Source organism: Culex quinquefasciatus, chromosome 1 (genome assembly GCF_015732765.1).
Source record: "Culex quinquefasciatus strain JHB chromosome 1, VPISU_Cqui_1.0_pri_paternal, whole genome shotgun sequence".
Lineage (NCBI taxonomy): Eukaryota > Metazoa > Arthropoda > Insecta > Diptera > Culicidae > Culex > Culex quinquefasciatus.
The window spans coordinates 32465884-32487834 of NC_051861.1; the positions used below are offsets into that span (position 1 = coordinate 32465884).

The window sequence follows — 21951 nt, forward strand, 5'->3', positions numbered from 1 at the left end:
ACGAAGAACGAACGATTCGCAAATCTTATCGCACTGCACTGCACCCATGTATGCTTACTCGAAGAAGAAAAAAACACAGCTCAAGCTGATAAACTTATCTATCGAAACCTCTTTTGTTTATAATTTATAGCCGCCAAAATTGAAGTATTTGTTACCTCTTTTCAAAGAAGGTAAACAACATTTTGCACCAGCTTGCGAGAACATGGCGATCGCTTGATTGCCGTGACTCAACTGATCACTTTCACCGGCAAAATTTAGAACAAAGCTGAAGCCCCATCAGCTCATCTTAAATTCTGAAAAAAAACGTGGCTTTGCAGCGGAAGCAGGAACGCGTGGGTCTCTCAAAACGGTCGGAAGGCATGTCCCAGACTTATTTGAGACGACACAAATTCAATTATATAATTCACGATGAATAAAACGCCCCGATATGATGGTGGTATTTTCCGCTGTAGTGGAGAATTGTGCAGCTGTATCGAATGACGCGGTGTGGTGTGTTGTATTGAAGGAGTTGGTTTGGAAGGTTGCCAGATAAGCAAGGGCTGCACAAATAGTTTAATATTTAATTTAAAACTTTTCTAACTTTTTTCGCTTTTTAAATAAAAATAGTGCTTTTATGTAATCAAACTAAAAGTTGAAAAAATGAATTCATATTTGCAGTTATTTAAAAAAAAGATTTTATTATTACCGTCACTGGGTCAAAAAATAAATACACCTCTCGTATTTTCAACAAAAACAATTTAAATAACATAATCTTAAAATGATCTCATATAGTATACTATCATTTTCCCAAAATACGGCGGAACTTAATGAACTATACCTTAAATGCCAATCGTTTAAAATTGACCCAATCTCAAATACAAATATATGAGCAATTCTCTATCAAAACCGGAAATAGATTTTATTTGTATTTTTTTTTTATTTGGAGGGGGCCTTCCCTATGACCAAAGCAGCTATTTTGTCTCATTAGTTCACCCATACAATTTTGGCAGCTGTCCATACAAAAATGGTATGTAAATATTTAAAATCTGTAACTTTTGAGTGAATTTTCTAATCAATTTGGTGTCTTCGGCAAAGTTGTAGGTATTTTTGAGAACTATTGAGAAAAAATAGGTATATGAAAAAAATGTCGATTTTTTTATTAACATTTTTTCACAAAAACTCATTTTCCCAAAATACGTATTTTTTTATTTTCGAGTTTTTTTTTAATAATTTAGCGGACAAAAACCCGCAACTATTGAGCCAAAGAGAAGTATGGTGAACTAATCTGCCATCGAGTTATGATTTTTTGAAAAACCCGATTTAATCCCACCTGGGGTGAGAAAGAGCCTTTCTTACAAAAGAATATAACAATGGTAGAACTTCTTTCAATTAATAACATCGACTTTGTTTATTTATAACGTCAGCACAAAAGAAAGTCTTATGATGAAAGCAGAGTATTATGATGATATTATGAATATTATGAATGATATGATTTCCAAAAGAAATAAAAACCGCAATTTTCACCAAAAGAATATTTTTAATCGTACAATATGTTTGTATGTTTGTACGTTTGTAATCAAACAAGCGTTTATAACAAACGCGATCATAGCAAGCTTCCCAACAACGCACACCGCGGTTTTGGTTTTCTAGTTTCGGTACGAGCCCTTTTGTGTGACTGTGTTGGTGTTTTGGTTCATCGTACCAGCGCTCCAAGACAAGCAAAACCGAGGTACAAGTGAACCGCGTGTGCCGCACGGTGCATGGAAGCTAGCCATTCAGCTTCTACGAAAGTGACAGAGTCAGAGATAGCTATTTTTAACAACCGCACCACTACACACTCAATCGCGAGAACCTTAAGAAGAAAGCCATTGGCGTCGCCAGCATTGAAAACTTTGAAAACGATATAAACGATGAAAAGCTTAGAAAGCTCCAATGAATCCAATGAACCCTGTTAAATAAACTTACGAAAATGAAGTCTACATTAAGGCGATTCTAGGAGCGCACGGGAAACAAATTGATTGTAGCCGGATGAATGTCCTATGTCACAAAGACTTTTGCATAAACATTGGACAGTTATGCAAAAACGGACAGGGCAAAAGAAACCGAAGAGCTACAATATCTTAAATATTGAAGGAAACATCGGTAGACAAGCTACTACAAAATGAGTATAAGTTGAGCCAGCAAATATATGCGCCAGCATTCTCGCGCCAGTATTCGAAGCTCAACTTGACTTGACTTGACTTGACTTGACTTGACTTGACTTGACTTGACTTGACTTGTCGACTTGGCGACGAAGCGTCAAGAATCGATGCAGTGTGATTTTTTGGCGATTTTTCCGATTAAAATTCATGCTGAATCGACATATTTACGAAGATGGAAATGACGTCCTGGCTTAAAGTAAAACCTATACCTTTCTTTAGTAAGAAAGGCAAAAATAGTGATTTTAGAAAAAAAAAATCGAAATTTCATACAAAAAAATTGACCCATTTTTTTGCAAAACTAAGTTTGCTATCGAAAATTACTGTGCAGATTTTTTGATGAAGGGATCCGTTTTCAAGGTAAAGCCACCGAAAGTTTAATTTTAGTGAAATATTAGCAGTTTTTAGATTTTAAAAAATAGTGACCATGAGATACCATTTCGAAAAATATTATTTTTTATTGTTCAGAACATTTTCTATAAAACTGTCTAAGAGACATTGAAGATTACACCTCTGGTTGCTGAGATACAGAGGCTTAAGAAGAAAGAAACAGGAAAATTGAAGTTTTCTAAGTCTCACCCGAACAATCCACCATTTTCGAATATTTATATCTTAAAGTTGTTAATGGTCAGATTGTCCATGTTAAAACATGAAACATTCGTTCCGATCTTTTCGAAAACAATATTTAAAATTGTGTCAAGACTTACATTTCAAAAAGGCGTTATAATGATGTTTGGCCCTTTTGAAGTGTTAATCTTGATTTGAAAATTTTGAAAATATTATTTTTCAAAAGATCAGAAAATTTCACGAATGTTTCATGTTTTAAAATGGAAATTAAAAAAAAATATTTTGATAAATTGAGTTTTTGTGAAAAAACATGTTAATTAAAAAATCGAGAGAAGAAAAGAGAAGAGAAGAGAAGAGAAGAGAAGAGAAGAGAAGAGAAGAGAAGAGAAGAGAAGAGAAGAGAAGAGAAGAGAAGAGAAGAGAAGAGAAGAGAAGAGAAGAGAAGAGAAGAGAAGAGAAGAGAAGAGAAGAGAAGAGAAGAGAAGAGAAGAGAAGAGAAGAGAAGAGAAGAGAAGAGAATGTTCAAAACAATACGCATGGAATTTTATTACAAAAATACGATCTTTTCAAACCTAAAAATATCGGATAATTATGGCACTACACTGGCTTTATGGCATTTTTTTAACCTTTCAAATGTAAGCAAGGGATTATTCCCGGGCGTCCCCGTACAAACGATATCAAATTTTGAAAAGTTGCATTTGGATGTATTAATACTCTACAACTTCTCCAAAGAAAGTATACTTTTAAAATGCGTAGTTTTGAAGTTATCGTTGACGATCACTTTTTTGCGTTTTAAACCACTGTGAGTCGTCTACCCCACACCCCTTTTTATGTCACGTAATGTTTGAATGCACCGACAGTATGGCTTGGTCTAATCTGGGAGCTGAATAGTGGTTCGCAAAACGGCCTCAATTTTGAACTGTCAAAGTGGAACCAATTTACTGTTCGCCAAAAGAAGAGAGTATTGTTATCGATCAATAAAAATTGATATTTTTGCAAGAATGAAAAATGTGTGGCTTTTGAGGACCTGGAGTTGAAATCAAGAAATCTTAAGAAAGTTGAAGGCGAGATCGTCATTTTTTATGATTATGAATGGAAGTTGTTTATGGAGTCGATGCGGTTATATCCATCCAGAAGCTGTCTTTATTGTTTGATTCCGTTTGAAAACCTGGTTTAGTGAAAATCTTCTCTGTTTGTTGGATCAACTTTGCCAGGGAGTTTAACTGCGACATCGCAAAATGACACTTTGGCCGTAGTTCTCCGTCACCCGTAAAATAGAAAAATCTCTCCTAACCGATCGAAACGCGACAATTTTCTAGCAAAAATGTCAAAAACTAGACAAAATAAAACACATACTGTACTGATTATAAAACAGCTCATTTACCAGTAAGAAAAAAGTCATGCTTGTGCTTGAACAGCCTCCTACTTTGTAGATGTTAACAAAGTGGGATCATTCGAAAATCACGTTACGCATTCTCTCTATTCATCACCCAAGGTCTAATATAGCGAATTTGAGAGCAACTCTCTTTCCTTCGGATTTCTCCCGGAGAGAGAGAGAGTAAACTAGAACAAACCCGAGAGAATCAGAAGATATGGGAGCAATAAGAGCGTCGTTCTTTTACTCACTATCATTCAATGACGTTGTAAAGTCAAATTATTTTAAAGTAAGGTCAAGAAAAAGAAACAATTTTACTGGCAACCCTGGTCGAAAGAATAAAAATTCAAGTGCAAAAGCAGCAGCAACGGCCGTCGGTCGGCGTTCCCTCTTACTAACCCCAACAAAAGAGGTTAGTGACTGAGTGAGAATCCCGCACGCAAACGCAACCGCCAAAGTGGACGTTTGTATGCGGCGGAGGCGGCGGCAGAGGGAAACATTCGCATTGTACACTAATCTATCGAATTAAGCCCCCACAGCAGTAGCACAGTGGCGTTCGGTAGTGTGAACTCTGATAACGACAGCCAGCAATGGGAATTGCCCCTTTTTGCTTGGTTTCCCGGGGAGGGGTTAAATAGGAACGCCGTCCCGTCGGAAACCATCAGTTTCAAGCTGTCCAAGGTAAGTGAAACATCGTGTGTTCTGTTTTGGGGGGCAAGTGATTTGTCAACGCAGAAACTCGTCTTTTTGCAGAACCCTCCGCCATCACCATGTCTCTGAAGTCCGACGAAGTTTTCGCCAAGATTGCCAAGCGGCTGGAAAACATCGACCCCGCTAACCGCCAGGTGCAGCAGGTCTACAAATTCCGCATCACCAAGGATGGCAAGGTCGTCAAGAACTGGGTCATGGATCTGAAGGCCGTCAAGTTGACCGAGTCGGACGGAGACGCCGAGGCCACCCTGATCATGGATGATGAGATCATGTTCGCAATCGGAACCGGTGCCATGCCCGCCAAGGAGGCGATGGCCCAGGACAAGATGGAGGTCGAGGGACAGGTTGAGCTGATCTTCCTGCTGGAGCCGTTCATTGCGTCGCTGAAGTAAAGCGTTGATTACAAGCCAAGTCATGTGCCATCCTAAGTCCTAAATCCAATCGTGTCGTAACTTATTTGTAAATCAATCATTTTTTTTAAAGAGCCTTCTGCGCGAGAATGTCGGTGCCATTAAAACACTTTTTTGTAAAGTAGCAAATTTTCTTGCAACGTCCATTCAGTATCCGAAATGACGCATACGTGGGGATTCCTCAACACGAGCTAATATTTGATACAAATTACTCAGAAAAAAAATCACCAAACACTTTTGGTACATCAATTTATTTGTGTCTGTGTGATTCCTAGTACAAAAAAGCTGCGAGATTGCTCTAAAAAGGTCAACGTTTGCACAAATTGATACAGTGAAACCTTTTTTTTCGGTGCGTTACGTTTTTCTTATTTGTCGATTTCTCTGGAACGACTCAACATTTTTGCAATCTTTTGAAAACAATTTGTAGGGTATGTTCAGATCTACAAAACGCCTTTTGAAGCTTGCAAAAATATTGAATGATTTAAAACAAAAAGCGTAACGCCACCGCGTAAAAAAAGGTTTTTCTGTGTTCCTTAACTTGGATTTTTTTATTTAGATGAAACTTTGTCCATGCATTTAGCTTCATTTGTTTTTTTTTTAATTTTGAGGGCTTGCCATTCAAAATTGGCATGTGAATTTTAGATAATCTATATCTCTTTAAAAAAATTACTTATTTAATTCATTAAATTTCACAGAAACAAAATTTCGCGTAAGATATCCGTTTCTGAAAATAATAATAAAGCAAAAAAATATATTTCCTTAAAACTTCAAAATTTCAAAAAAAAATTGAAGACCTTTCCAATGCGTCCAAAATGTTGAAGATCTGACAAACCTTTCAAATGTTATGGTCACTTAAGTGTTTTTATACACTTTTTTGAGGCCGGATCTCAAAAATTTGGATGAAAAGTTTGTCCGGATCTATCATACGACCCATCGTTAGATAGGTAATCAATAAACCTTTCCAAGGAGCCCAAAAGATTGGAGATCTGACAAAGCTATCAAAAGTTATGAGCAATTGAAGAATTCGACGACGTTTTTTTCCGCTAGGTTCGCTGTTGTTCCAGCGGTGTTCGGAATGACAGCTCCCATACAGTTTGAGCAGTTTTTAGGGAAAAATCGTGTTTATAATGAAAAATCAAGCATTTTCAGAAAAGTGGGGTATTGCAAAGTGTGGCAATTTTGCTAACGATCATAATGCGTGGTGATTTGTAGTGATTAAATGTGACTGGTATTTTATTTAAACGATTTTTCTAAAAAGATGATTGATATTTTAGATAACTTGAGTTAAATGTTGCAAAAGTTAAAAGTAATGATGAAATATTATGTAAAAGTGTTTAAACTTTACTTTTCTTCCCGTTTGACCAAAATATTGACCTTAAAAATGCATTTTGGTGATTTTTTGGAAATTTTTGGAAAAATTCGAATAACTTACAATTTTTTGAGAAAATTATTGTAATTATGCTGTAATATGACTCTTATAGTTTGTTCGATCAATAATACACACATAAGGAGCATTATCAATCAAATAAATCTTATTTAAATCAATTTTTCAAAAGATCTTTTTGGAATTTGACGGAAAAACATGACAAATTAACTCAGTGTCTATGATTTATACATCATTCGATTCGTTTATGCGATTGCCACACTTTACAATAACTTTCATCGACGTTAAAATATATTTGAAGGAGATAAAAATCAAAAACTGCAAAAAAAAATCATATTTCCAAGCACGCTGTCATTCTGAACATCGTTGCGTAGTGCTTCTACTCGCCACCAGGATGCGTGCACGTTTCTGTCGAATCTCTCAATTGCCGTTCAAGAGCCAATCGACATGCGACACCTAGTGTTGAGTAGCAGAACAGAGCGAAGAATGTCGATTGAAATTTTTGCCCTTTGAGGTTATGTATGCTGATTCTGTTTTGTTAAATTCCAGCGTTCAAAACAACTTTTGAGCAAAACTTCGAGCTGATACTCTGTTTACTTTTGATGCTCTATCATTTTCAAAAATATATTTTTTTCAAAATATGTTTTTTTTTTCATTTTTTTTATTTCGTTAATTTATAGAGGGCAAAAAGTTTACACTCGTACTACTTGAATTTTTTCTCAAAAGTTGTTCTAAGAGCTGTAAATTAAATTTTAAGTTTGCATTCCTATATATTCCGAACAGCGAAAATTTGAATCGTCATTCTTCGATGCTTTGCGCCATCTATCGGAATTTTTGAGCTTTTAATCGCGAATTATACTAAAACATAATTGTGACAGATACAAAAAAGGGTGGACATTGCAAAAGATCCGGCTGAGGCAGCACTAAGCTTAATGTAATCGGTCTCGTTCGCCCAAGCTTTCTTCATGTTATGGCGTTTTATAGCAGAAACGTAAGTAACGCTTTTACAGCATTTGTTTGCATGTATTTTTTTTTTTTTTTTTTTTTTTCTCACCCGTTCAGAGAATTGACAATTTCTTTGGCTCCAAATGTACAATCTCCTTAATCCCTTCCTTGCCCTGATACAAAGTGTAAACTAACAGGATATCGTTACCAAATAAATTACAATTACAATTACAATTACAAAGTGTTTTTAATTGATTTTAGGAGGAAGGCATCAATCACTAAGGTGGTTTAAAGTAACGTTTTTCTGAAAAATTCCAAGCAATAAGTTTGACGCAGAAAAATTAAAAAAATCCGTTCTCAAGATTCAGATTTTTTAATATTGTAGAGCGAATGCGTAACGTGATTTTCGAATGATCCCACATTGTTTACAGTTACACAGTAGGAAGCTGTTCAAGCACAAGCATTACTTTTTTCTTACTGGTAAATGAGCTGTTTATAATCAGTTGTTTGTGTTTCAAATTGGCTAGTTTTTGATATTTTTTTGCTGGAAAATTGTGTATGTTTTGAAGCTTGGATCGGTTAGAAGAGGTTTTTCTTTTTAACGGATGACTAAGAACTGCGGCGAGAGTGTCATTCTGCGATGTCCCAGATAAATTCAATGGCTGATTTTGGAATCCTACAGCTCTTCCTGGTCCAGCGAAAAAACATCGCTAACTCTAGCGAAACTGATCCAACAAACAAAAAAGTTTTTCACTAAACCAGTAGGTTTTCAAACGGAATCAAATTAAGGTTAAGACAGCTTCTGGATGGATACAACCACATCGACTCCATTAACAACTTCAATTCATTATTATGACGATCTCGCCTTCAACTATTTAAAGATTCTTGACTACAACTCCAGGTCCTCAAAAGCCACACGTTTTCATTCTTGAAAAAAATATTTTGTTAATGATCGCTAACAATACTCTCTATTTTTGGCGAACAGTAAATTGGTTCCACTTTGACAGTTCAAAATTGAGGCCGTTTTGCGAACTACTGTTCAGCACCCAGTTGTAGAGGATCATAAAAGCATATTTTGCGCATGAATTTAGGTTGGTATACAGACATGCCTCGGGTTAGCACCGCATATGGGGGATGCAAAACCGAGGCGTGCATAAACAAGGCTTATGGGATTTTGGCTATATGGGAGACATTGGCTATAATTGTATGAAAAATCAAGCAAACATAAAAATATTATAGTGTTTTGGAATCGGGATGATGTCAGCTATCCATTAAAATAATAATTTCATGAAAATTTTCACAAAAATACGTATTATTCCTGTAGTTTGAAAATGCTTTTTTTTCTCTAAGAAACCAAAAATACAGGATTTTTTCATTAATTTCGAAAGTAATATATTTTTTTAAATACTCAAAATTTTCACAAAACTACGAATTTTCCAAAAAAAAATGAACATTTCTGTTTTTACAATATGGGTATCTCTATCAAACACACAATATGGGTATCAAACGATCGGGATTTTTTCATGCATGCATGTTTTGTGAAAATTTAAAGTATTTTCAAAAAAATGTTATTACATTCGAAATGTATGAAAAAATCTTGATCGTTTGATACCCATATTGTAAAAACAGAAATGTTCATTTTTTTGGAAAATTCGTAGTTTTGTGAGAATTTTGAGTATTTTCAAAAAAAATTGTTATTACATTCGAAATTCATGAAAAAATCCTGATCGTTTGATACCCATATGGTAGAAACTGAAATTTTGAGTATTTTTTTCGAAAATACGTAGTTTTGTAATTTTTTTCAGTGTTTTCAAAATACGTTGTTATTACATTCGAAATGAATGAAAAAATCCCTATCATTTAATTCCCATATTGTAAAAACTGAAATTTTGAGTTTTTTTTTTCGAAAATACGTGGTTTTGTGAAATTTTTTAAGTGTTTTAAAAAAATCGTTTCTCATTCGAAATGTATGAAAACTTCCAATCATTTGATACGCATAATGCAATAACAATAATTTTTTGATTATTTTTTCGAGAAACATTGCATTTTAAATATACAGGAAAAATACGTATTTTTGTGAAAATTTTCATGAAATTATAATTTTAATGGATTGCTGACATAATCCCGATTCCAAAACACTATAATTTTATGATGTTTACATGATTTTTCATACGTTTAAAGCCAATGTCTCCCAAATAGCCAAAATCCCATATGCTCTGTGCTTCAGTTAAGCACTGGGCCGTGCTTAACCGAGGCAGCTGTACGAATCAAAACCGGGGCAGTGCAAAACCGAGGCGTGCAAAACCGAGGCATGACTGTACTGCCCATGTTCGCATAAATGTCCCATATGCAAAAACAGCAAGTTGAGAAAAACACATTTGAAGTTTGTCCCATACATAAGGGAGCGTTCTTTTATTACGTAACGCAGTAGGGGGGGAGGGGGGGTCGGAGGCCGTGTTACGCTCCATACAATTTTTTTAAAATTTGTATGGAAATTTTGTTACGAGGGGGGGGGGAGGGGGTCTAAAAGTCCGATTTTTCGCGTTACGTAATAAAAGAACGCTCCCTAAGCCTACGTGTTAAATTTTCGCGAAAAAACTGGATTTTCTCCTGATTTCTAGAACAAAGTACTAGATGTTATAGGCTCTTTTGAAAGAGCATACGATTTTGAACCAAACTGCATCAATAACTCGAAATCGATGAAAATGCATATGGGACATTTATGCGATCAGGGGCAGTGTATGTATGGATCGATTTTTGAAAAAAGAAAAAAAAGTTTTCTGGAAAATATCGAGCGACAAAAAAATAAAATTCAGCTTATATATTAAAAACTAACCTAATCCACCTATGTGGTTGATGCCTTCCTCAGTTTTTACCAAAAATGGGTAATATGAATGGTTTGGACACACATTTAAGCTTTTTTTAGATAAAAAAAAAAAACACAGATATAACTTATGTGGTAATAACTCAAGACAGGGTTGCTAGATCTTCAATGTTTTGGACCCTTTGGAAAGGCCTTTCAATTGCCCAACCAACGATGGGTCGGATGATGGATCCGGACATAGTTTGCATACATTTAGGTGAGATCCGACTTAAAAAAAGTACATAAATATCACTTAAGTGGTCATAACTCGAGGCAGGGTTGCCAGATCTTCAATTATTTTGACTCATTGGAAAGGCCTTTTAATTACCTAACTAACGATGGGTCGGATGATGGATCCGAACTTAGTTTACATACATTTAGGTGAGATCCGGCTTCAAAAAAGTACATAAATATCACTTAAGTGGTCTTAACTCGAGACAGGGTTGCCAGATCTTCAATGTTTTGGACTCATTGGAAAGGCCTTTTAATTACCTAACCAACGATGGGTCGGATGATGGACCCGGACATCGTTTACATGCATATAATTGAGATCCGGATATTTGTGAAAACACATTTTTATACATAACTTTTGAACTACTTATCGAAACTTCAAACAATTCAATAGCGATGTATGGGACCCTAAACCAAGTCGAATGCAACTGGTTCGATCAAAATCGGTTCAGCCAGTGCTGAGAAAACTCAGTGAGAATTTTGGTCACATACATACATACACACACACATACACACACACACACACACACACACACACACACACACACACAGACATTTGTTCAGTTTTCGATTCTGAGTCGATCTGTATACATGAAGGTGGGTCTAGGAGCTTTTAATAAAAAGTTCATTTTCAGAGCAGGATTATAGCCTTACCTCAGTGAGGAAGGCAAAAATGGTAAAGCGCGCCGTTTGCAATATATTTTATGGATGACGCCAGCTGTTTTTCTCAGTGTCACAGAATTTGCCCTCATTTTTCGCCTGAAGATACCTTGTTTATTATTGTTTCAATTTGCAATGCTAAAACATGAAATTATATTAAAAAATGTCTGCTTTTTTCATAAAAAGAAAATCCAATATTCGGAATTCGAGCCTTTAATTTTTATAATGATAAATCGCTGTTTTAAACAAGGGTCCTGATATTCAGCCCAAAGATCAGAAATCACTCACTCATCGCCGAACGAACTTTTGCCGACTGGAGTGTTTTTTTTTTTTGTGTTTGCCTACTCCGTCCGTCGATCCGAGTCACAAACGAATACGTTCAGAGAGGATGAGGAATATGAGGAGAGGAATATGTTCAGAGAGGAGAGGAACTAACAACGTACCAGCTCGGTGCTCTTTTGGTCTGCACTACCACAGCAATCGATCTCTCTGAGCTGTAATACCCGATCGGAGTGAGAGGGAGAGCAAAGAGAGAGTATTCAGTAGCGATTGGTGTGGAAGTGACAAAAGGTAGGAATGGGTCAGAGCAGTTTGGCGTCGCGTTCGATTTGTACTCAAGATTGATAGAGTCTGGTTTGATCAATCAGGGCCCTTGGTTATAGATGAATAAAATGGCACAAGTTTATGAAAAATTTATTGCCATTTCTTATGTTTTTTTTTAATGGATACGGTTGCCAAATTTATAATTCAAATAGAATTTGCAATCATAAAACACTGTCATGTTTTAGTTTAAAAGCGCATTTAAAAAAAAAGTTTAATCATTCAAAATTTTCCAAAGTAATAATAAAACAAAGTGTCTCAATTGCTTAGGTTGACCTCATAATGCAAAAAAAAACAACGTTTACTGTTGCATATATTGTAAAAATGGCATAATTTTTCCCTTCCTGTAGCATTTTTCAAAGTCGATCGAGCTAATTTAATTAAGGCTTACAAGTCAGTCACATGGACCGACTGCATTGAATCATAGATTTATCGAGCGTCTAGACCTCCGGAGAATGTCAATTGATCAATTTAGGATCTGCTAGTAAAATACTGTCTTTAACATCGCGGAGATTCGCTGCTGTTCTTCAGATAATATCAGCTTATTTTCTGTTTAAACAGCCGGTAAAATGAAAATTTGCCAAATGTGAGCAAAAGTCTATATTAAATAAATATTGCGAATTCATGGTGCAAGTAACTTTACTCATTTAAATTGATAACTAAAGTACTGAAGTCTAATTTTTGTCAATTTATTTATTTTTTTGGTCAAATTTCCAACAAATGAGAAAGTTAACGTTTCTAGCTATCGTGAGTTGATGGTTTATTTCTATAAGTATTTTTTTTAATTGGTTGAAATCATGGTCTATGGAAGCTCCCTCAATAATCAATTAATAAGCGAGTGGCCTGGCACGTGGAGGCCGCACAAGCTGACAATTACCATCTGTGCGTTCGTATTTGAACGAAAGAAAAACATCCAATTTTGCTCCCAGCACCAGCTCGAGACTTCTATCCAGCTAAACCCCAAACGAAGTCAGTATCGATCGAGATCTTCGACGGATCGGATTGTTCTAGATTTTGCTTAAGCCACAAGTGCAGTTTTAAGATCGAAAGTGAGTGCAGGATTTAAATTTTGGAATCGCCTGAGTGTTATACTATTCGCATAGCACGAGCATGAGCGTCTCCACCGTTTTACTCATCCAAATTTTCTTAACCCAAATGTCGTTCCGATTTACTCTAACCAGTGTTATCAGTGTTTCATTATCTCCCAGCAAATGTTAAGGTTTCGTTTGTTGCATCGCGATAAATTTGTCTAACACCTTATTTTTACTGGCGCCATAAAATCCAGCCCAAAATAAATCACAATTTAATGAGACCATTCTCCCCCCCCTCAGATGTCCCTAAAGTCTGACCTCATCTGGGACAAACTGAACGAACGTCTAGCCCAAATTGACCCCACAAATCGCACCTTTAAGGTGATTCTGTTGGTTCACCTTCAAAAAGATGCAGCAACCGTGAAAAGCGTTGGTGAGTCATTTCCACTTCCAGCTGTGAAAATTACGACCGCACTTAATCATACGCTCCCAATTTGTTTGTTTGCTTGTTTATTCCAATGCTTATGGTAAACAGTGCTCGATTTTGACTCGCTAAAGATTGTGGAAATCGAACGGGGTGCATCCGGTTCGGGAGAGTACTCTGCTGGGCGGTTCGAGGCCACGCTCGAGATCGATGATGAGGACTTTTTCAAGGTGGCCACCAAGGAGGTGACCTTCAAGGAGCTGATTGAACAGGTTGAGTATGGTTTTTTTTCTCATGTCTTCAGCGATCACGACCTACAGCACTTGTTTGCATTTTTTTCTAGATCAAACAAAATTTTCATTGAGCATTTGAGGAACGTGCAGAATAACAATTTAGGGAGTTTTTGAAACTGTAGCATTTAAACAAAAAATCAACGGGATTACCTATGTTTATGGGATCCTTTTAAATAAAACTCTAGAACTCTAGAAACAAAACTTGATAGAAAATCGGATTTTAAGTGGTGCCTAAACGGAAATAGTGGCTAAATTTGTAGTTTGCCAAAAAATAAAGCAATTTTTCCTACTTTTATTGAGTTCTTCCTGAAAAACCGGAGTAAAAAAATTACTTTTAAATATAAAAAATGGGAGCACTCGAATATAACAAAATTAAGAGGTGATGAGTGTGTTAGATTTGGCTAAAGGAAGACCATTCACCCTGAAATCATCCTTTTTATTAAACATTATTATCACTGACGAACTGACGTGCCACCCCATACATATTTTCAAGGGAATGATGGAAAGAGAGGAATCACAAATCCGTATCAATAATTTCAAGATTGTTCAGGTGTATACCAAAAACGCGATCAAAAATTAAAGTGGAAGAATAAGGCTTTTAACTGCTTATTTAATTTTCGATGTACAGGCCGCCACACTTTAATCATTTTCTGACGTACATTCAATTTTGCAGTTCAAAACCAGTCATTGAATTGAAAAAATAAAATTCTTTTTCAAATTTTCTTTTCTTGATTTGTTTGCACCTACGTCGAAGACCAAGATTGTTTACTTTTTGATCTTTGGTCTGACAGTCTTGTTCTGACAGATTTGGTCTGACAGATTTGGTCTGACAGCTTTATCATGGATTTTGGTCTGGTCTAGGCGAGGGATAGGACACAGCACCTTCCTGCATATTTTTGAGAAAATTCTGACCGCAAATTCTCCATCTACCTTCAGGTTCGCTGAACTCATTCTCTCTCCCACACGTATTTTCGATATTGCGACTTTGCTTCAATTTGTAATCTGCGTCGTGTCAAAAAAGTATGCGCTCAGAACGATTTTAGAGTGCGCTGCTCGTTACGGCGAAAGCGTTTGTCAGTTTATGCTGACATCAACAATACATTGCATGTAAACATTCGCGCGAAGCGAGCGAAGAGTGATGAGAAGGAAGAGAGAAAAATCGGTCGACAGATTGTTCGCTACATCCTTACCAAAAATCATGATTTTTTGAGTTCCAAATCCCACTTTTCATACGAATTTTTCAGTTCAACCCATATAACCATTTTTATGGTTGTAGTACCTGAACTCAAAAAATCGTATGAAAAGATTTTTGGTAAGGGTGTAGAAGCAAAAACGGCAAACAAGAAGAAGACAACTGCGGTCAAAAGTGGTTTGCTCGTGGCACGTCAGTTCGTCAGTGTTATTATATTTTATTTATGGATTAACCTTAAACTTTGCAGGGCTGCGGAGTCGGGTCATATTTCAAGTGACTCCGACTCCAACTCCGGCTCCTGCTTTCAACTCCAACCGACTCCGACTCCGACTCCAACTCCGGCCTACCAGCTCTAGCCGACTCCAACTCCGACTCCACATATTTTGAAATTGTTTAAAGTTAATTAATTATTATTTTGAAAATATTGATAAATACGATAAATTATATACTCTCTAAGTGTAATGTTTTTCTCGAGAAAAATAAGTTCGAATCAGAAACGGACAAAAAAATTGAAAGCTGATTTTTGAAGGTTTGCTCAGATACTTTCTATAAATTTGGTCATAGAAGGCGTAGATTACGAGATAAAATATTGGTGTCTTAGACAAAGTTGCTTGAAAAGGCAATCTTAACGTCTTTCTAGAAGACGAAAAAATTCCAAAAATATTCCTGTAAAGTTAGATTTTCAAAATCACCCTCATCATGAACAACCCTAATTTTTAACCAATCCAAAAGTTGCCCCTTTTCATTTGCAACAACTCTTTTGATTACACCAAAGCTCCAAAACTTAACCATTTTTAGGAAAATCCATTTTCCACTTAATTTTACGATCAGGACCACTGTGCATTGGCAAAGTCACATAAAATTTTAGGATTTCTTTTTTCAAATACTTTTTAAATAATCAAAAATTTGTTCGAAAAATGATTTTTGGCGAATTTTTAGATCGAAGCCCGTCAAGAGGCGGGTTGGGGTTGTAGAAGGTTAAATATATTTTTTTCTGCATGTTTTTTTGAAATTTGCAAATTTCGCAAAAATAAATCAAATAAATTTTGTCTTGTAAACCTTCAAGAATAGACTTAAGTTGCTAAGAAACAGTTTTGTAGTTTTCTTAAATTTTTAAATTCTTTTTGATGTTATTCAAGTTTCAAATGTTTGTCTTATATTTTTTTAGCATTTAGTAATATTGTTAACAGAATTAAGAGAAAAGTTCAGTTACTTTTTTGGCTTTGAAAATCGGATGAGTAATTTTAGTAGGGTAGAGGACCCAGAAATCACCCACTTTATAGTGGCAATCTAGGAAATTTGATGAGAATGTAATGAAAATGTATGGTTTTTGGTTCTATTTGTAGTAGAACGATGATAAACTTTTTTATTTTAAGTTTCCACAAGGTTTTTATAATTTACATGGTCATTTTTGATAAAATTTTGCGTTTTAATAAAGTGCTCTGAAGAGCCTATTTTCGCCCCCCTAAATCCAATTTTCGCCCACCCTTGGAACCAGTTTTCGCTCACGACAAAAATCAAGAAATCCAATGAAATTATGACACACAGCTAAGCAAATATGGTCTCCTATTGATACACAACATGTTCCCGAAGCTCAATTTTTGAACTGATGTTTAGCATAGCATAACGGGTCTGCACCACGCTTTAGGGGGTGCCACAATGGTCAATTCAATATTCTTAGACCATTTGATTGCTGCCCGGTACAACCAAAAATATCTAAGAACGTAAATTTCCACACTGTGCTCCAAGGCTACGCCCATACAGTCCCGTGGGGATTTGGGAGGGAATGTTTTTGTTGTTCACTAGTTAATTTTTGAACTGATGTTTATACCAAAACCCCCTTATGAATGAAAGGAATAAAAATGATTATTTATCCTTAAAAAATAATCTAGAACGTTCCAAATATATTTTCAAGCACATTTCGCTGCGATTAGATAAGTTTTTATGGTAAACGAAAACTGGTTCTAGATAAAATCTTAAAACACAATACTAGATTTCACCCTGGACGAAAATTGGATCGCATGTTTTTTGATGACCCCAGAAATCGCGCACTTTATATTATTGAAATAACCTTTGGTAAACGTTTAAAACAGGTAAATCACTAGATTTTCATGAAATTCAGACATACAGTGAACTAATGAATTATTCAATTACATTATTTTTTGCAAAATGAGTTGTTTTCTTTCATTAACATTATTACCCGCTGCAGGCTAAATTGGCAAAAAATATGGCGGCTGCAGTAAGGCTTTTTTTGAAAAGCTTATAAAAACTAAATAAACAATAGAAATTCATCAGGAAAGTTTCAATAAGTACTAGAAATGAATGAATATACGAACCTGCATAATAAATTCAACCAAAAAAATGGTATAAGTTTGCTAAATACAGATTGAATCCAGTAAATGGGTGAACACTGGAGCAGGGCGAAAACTGGGTCCTCTACCCTACTAGATACAGTATGTAAAAAAAGTATTTACACCCCTTGGGCACTATGCACATTTTGTGATGAAACATGTAAAAAATTTAAAGTTTGACAGGAACCTAGTACTACGTTTTGTTCAGAAACTCATGCCAAACATTTTGCTACAAAAAGCTCATGAAAAGATGAGTTATATAAAAAGTTATATAACAAATTCTATTACGAAAATAAAAAAGGTGCAAAAAAAGTTTGTACACCTTTCGAAAAATTAACATAAATAATGTTATTTGTTGACAAATCACCATAAATCCAGTCTCCCAACTCCAAATAGGCATCCTTGACTGATTAAAAAAATAATTTGGATTGAATATAAAGTTTACTAACTACTTAGTGTAAAAGTTTAAATAACTCTGGAAATTCTATATAAAACTTATCAAAACTTAATTTTGCAAACTTTTAATTCAAATAAATGTCAATATATTACCATAGAATTGCTAAATAAACATTTTGGAGTGGGCATAACACCGTTTTGGGGGTATTTGTATCGATAGAATAGATTTTTCGTTGGAATTTCGTACCAACCCGGAATTACGTCGTCGGAAAATCCGCCGGCATCCGAACCGGTCCACAATTCACAAGTCAACCTATGTGGCATCGGAAAGGGCATAAAATTTCCGATCTTTTGATACCCATACATCCAGGTTTTCTATAAAACCTACGTTTTTAAATACCTAGGTAAAAACGTTGTTATGGTTTCGTTTGAGCAACCTGCCAAAAATGTATGGAATTTCGTAATTTTTGTTCTCGTGGATCAAACTTACTTTTTGCCCAGGTATTTAAAAACGAAGGTTTTAAAGAAAACCTAGATGTATGGGTATCAAAAGATCGGAAATTTTATGCCCTTTCCGATTCCACATAGGTTGACTTGTGAATCGTGGACCGCTTCGGATGCCGGCGGATTTTCCGACGACGTAATTCCGGGTTGGTACGAAATTCCAACGAAAAATCTATTCTAGCGATACAAATACCCCCAAAACGGTGTTATGCCCACTCCAAAATGTTTATTTAGCAATTCTATGGTAATATATTGACATTTATTTGAATTAAAAGTTTGCAAAATTAAATTTAGATAAGTTTTATATAGAATTTCCAGAGTTATATAAACTTTTATACTAAGTAGTTAGTAAACTTTAAATTCAATCCAAATTATTTTTTTAATCAGTCAAGGATGCCTATTTGGAGTTGCGAGACTGGGTTTATTGTGATTTGTCAACAAATAACATTATTTATGTTAATTTTTCGAAAGGTGTACAAACTTTTTTTGCACCTTTTTTATTTTCGTATTAGTATTTGTTATATAACTTTTTATAGAAATCATCTTTTCATGAGCTTTTTGTAGCAAAATGTTTGGCATGAGTTTCTGAACAAAACGTAGTACTAGGTTCCTGTCAAACTTTAAATTTTTTACATGTTTCATCACAAAATGTGCATAGTGCCCAAGGGGTGTAAATACTTTTTTTACATACGGGTCATTCCATCTGAAGCGGAACAGCATTTGAAAATTACCCTCTCCGATCCTGCTCAAATTTGGCAGGGCTGTTGATACTATCAAAACATGCAAGAATCCCGAATTTCATCCAAATCGGACCACCCCCTCCATTTTTGTACCTCCCCAAAAAATCGACTTTTTGGCGATTTTTGACCAAACCTCCTAGTTTCAAACGACGATAACTCAGGAACCACACATCTTAGAGGGTCGGTCTTAGACTCAATTTTGAAGGAAATTGGACGTAGAATCCATTTCCGTGATCAAAATGTCGATTAATTTATTTTTCTACCTGTATTGCGCAATTGAAAACTTTAAATGGCCGTATCTCAAAACACCCCAACTTATTTTTTAATTTGACCTCACCATCGTGTTCCCGGCCAATTTTACATAAGAATCACTTATCGACAGAAATGAATATGTTTCGTTCCAGAGATATCGAATTTTAAAGTTTTGTGTTTTCGAGATTACCTACATCAGCTTCATTCGCTGCATCTGCTAGAAGCACACAGGCGGGCCGATCAATAACTGCTACCTGGTAATTTATTGAAATAATATTTCATCATAAATAATCTTTACCAAATTGGGCAAAAATTAACTGTAAAACACTGTAGGAAACTGAAGTTTAATCGCGAATAATCGCGAAATATCTGCTCAAAAAAATTTATGAAATGAATTTCTGTGCTAACCCACAGGACAGAGCAATAACGACACACAGTAAAGGGCAGAATTGGATTCCGACGAAGTGAGCAGGAAAATGCAATTAATCTTGTTAGTAACACTGAACAATAAGTGTACGATACATTATTGAGTAAAAATATGAATTAAAATGAATAAAATTTGTTGATGCGTTGTACTCTAGTGAAGGACGATCACAAGGAGTAGGTAGGAAAAGGATTTCTGGAAAGTATAAAATTGAAAAATGTAAGCAAATCACAAAGTTTGATCTGCTTCAAAGCGGCTAATTCCCCAAATTTAGTTGCGATAATTTCGACACCGTCCGAACAACAGTGTTTTTTTGTTCTATCACGGCTGCTGTCCTCACGTATAAGGATTTTTTTAAATTAAATGTACCTTGACCAAAATCATCTTTCAATCAAATGGAGCTGGCTAACAATATAAAAATTGATTTAATATGATCAATCTGTTAAACCATAAATCAGATTTGCCAAATTATGGTAAAGTGTCAATAGTAAACTATAATAATGATAATAATAATAATAAAGCAGGTTTTGGGGTTTTTGCTGAATGGCACTATTTTGCTACCGCCCACAATAAAGGCCCTAGTCATGGCCTCGGAGGTACTCTGAAACGGTTAGCAACACGTAAAAAAAACGGTGCATTCAAAATAACCCAATAAATATTCCTTTCACAAAAATACATTGATCTAGGTAGGTATCAGCCATTTGAATAAATATTTGCGTAAATTTTTTGAAATTTAAATTTAATTATTCATCTCCCAGAACACCAGGTAGCAGTAATTGATCGGCCCGCCTGTGTGCTTCTAGCAGATGCGGCGAATGAAGCTGATGTTGGTAATCTCGAAAACACAAAACTTTAAAATTCGATATCTCTGGAACGAAACATATTCATTTCTGTCGATAAGTGATTCTTATGTAAAATTGGCCGGGGAACACGATGGTGAGGTCAAATTAAAAAAATAAGTTGGGGTGTTTTGAGATACGGCCGTTTCAAGTTTTCAATTGCGCAATACAGGTAGAAAAAATAAATTAATCAACATTTTGATCACGGAAATGGATTCTACGTCCAATTTCCTTCAAAATTGAGTCTAAGACCGACCCTCTAAGATTTGTGGTTCCTGAGTTATCGTCATTTGAAACTTGAGGTTTGGTCAAAAATCGCCAAAAGTCGATTTTTGGGGAGGTACAAAAATGGAGGGGGTGGTCCGATTTGGATGAAATTCGGGATTCTTGCATGTTTTGATAGTATCAACAGCCCTGCCAAATTTGAGCAGGATCGGAGAGGGTAATTTTCAAATTTGCACTTTTTCGTGCACAGTTGAGATGGAATGACCCATACTGTATATTGCTGATGAAAAATATGTTTTGTTGATTCTTTTCCTTTCCTTCTATTTAATCAGCTACCCTAGGACCTATCTTCAAAGTTTCATAGATAAATTTAAAGAAAATTTCCTAATGGATAAACATTTGATTTCATAATTTAAGAACAGGAAAACCATGGGTGGCCAAAGTTTTTGAACTGGCGTGCGTAATATGAATTTCAGTAAACATGTGGGCCATGTTTGAAAGATATTAACCTTTTACTTCTGCAAGGTTCTATTACAATAAATAAATTTTAACTTTCAATTCAATGTATGAAAAGCTGTTTTGCGTTTCGTCTGGCATTTTAGTCTAATTGAAAACAAAATGGAAGGATATATTTTTTATCGTTTTTGTACAAAAAAAAGCTAAAGCGCATTTTTTTTTAGAAATTCCTTATTTCGAAAAAGTATTTTTTGCGGAAAAATTATACCTTCAAAAACATTCTAAAAATATAAAATATGGGAAATAAAGCAGAAAAATTATTTTCAATTATTTTCACTTCTAACTATCTTCTAGTCATTTTGATGTTTCAGGCTTTTGAGGCAAACATGAGTGACATTAATTTTGCAGAAAAATGCTTGTCTTTAAAATTTCGTAGTACTCTTTGCTAGTAAATTAACTTGAACCACATTTCTTTTAATTATAACTTGAAAAATCAAGCTTTTTAAATTACCAAATCTTGATTGTTTTCATTAACAGTTGCAGTTGCAATAATTTTCTGCTGAATTTCAAAATGTACGTTGCATTAAATGCTCACAACTTAAAAACCAGCCGCAATGACCTGTAAAATTTTATGAAAAGTGACGTAGCCTGGGTTTAAATCTTTTCAATCCTTAAACATTTATGAATGAATTCATAAATTGATTCTTGATGATGAGGTAACTTCGCCTTTAACACAATCTGGTAAGCCTAGCCTAAAGGGATACTAATTTATTCAAGGTTTTTTTTTTTTTTGTTTTCTACAGGATAAAGCAAAGGTTACCGGCAACAAGGAAGCTTTCATCACGCTGGATGAAAAGTTTCGCAAGAAGTGAATGAATAAATAAATAACCAAAAATAGCGG

General features: G+C 35.2%; 1 protein-coding gene across 1 annotated transcript; it reads left to right on the plus strand.

Moving 5' to 3' along the window:
* The first annotated feature begins 4638 nt into the window (after positions 1 to 4638).
* On the plus strand, positions 4639 to 21945 carry LOC6048171. The gene is made up of 6 exons (XM_038262134.1): positions 4639 to 4800; positions 4873 to 5218; positions 12966 to 12972; positions 13255 to 13387; positions 13490 to 13650; positions 21854 to 21945. Exons 2-6 carry the CDS (start codon positions 4890 to 4892, stop codon positions 21920 to 21922), a joined length of 699 nt encoding a protein of 232 aa, XP_038118062.1. The 5' UTR covers positions 4639 to 4800; positions 4873 to 4889; the 3' UTR covers positions 21923 to 21945.
* The last annotated feature ends 6 nt before the right edge of the window (positions 21946 to 21951 follow it).

Coding starts and splice junctions, on each gene's coding strand:
- LOC6048171 (XM_038262134.1), top strand. CDS start 4,890: ATGTCTCTGAAGTCCGACGAAGTTTTCGCCAAGATTGCCAAGCGGCTG. Junction 13,388..13,489: donor AGCAACCGTGAAAAGCGTTG/GTGAGTCATTTC, acceptor TATGGTAAACAG/TGCTCGATTTTGACTCGCTA. Junction 13,651..21,853: donor TCAAGGAGCTGATTGAACAG/GTTGAGTATGGT, acceptor TGTTTTCTACAG/GATAAAGCAAAGGTTACCGG.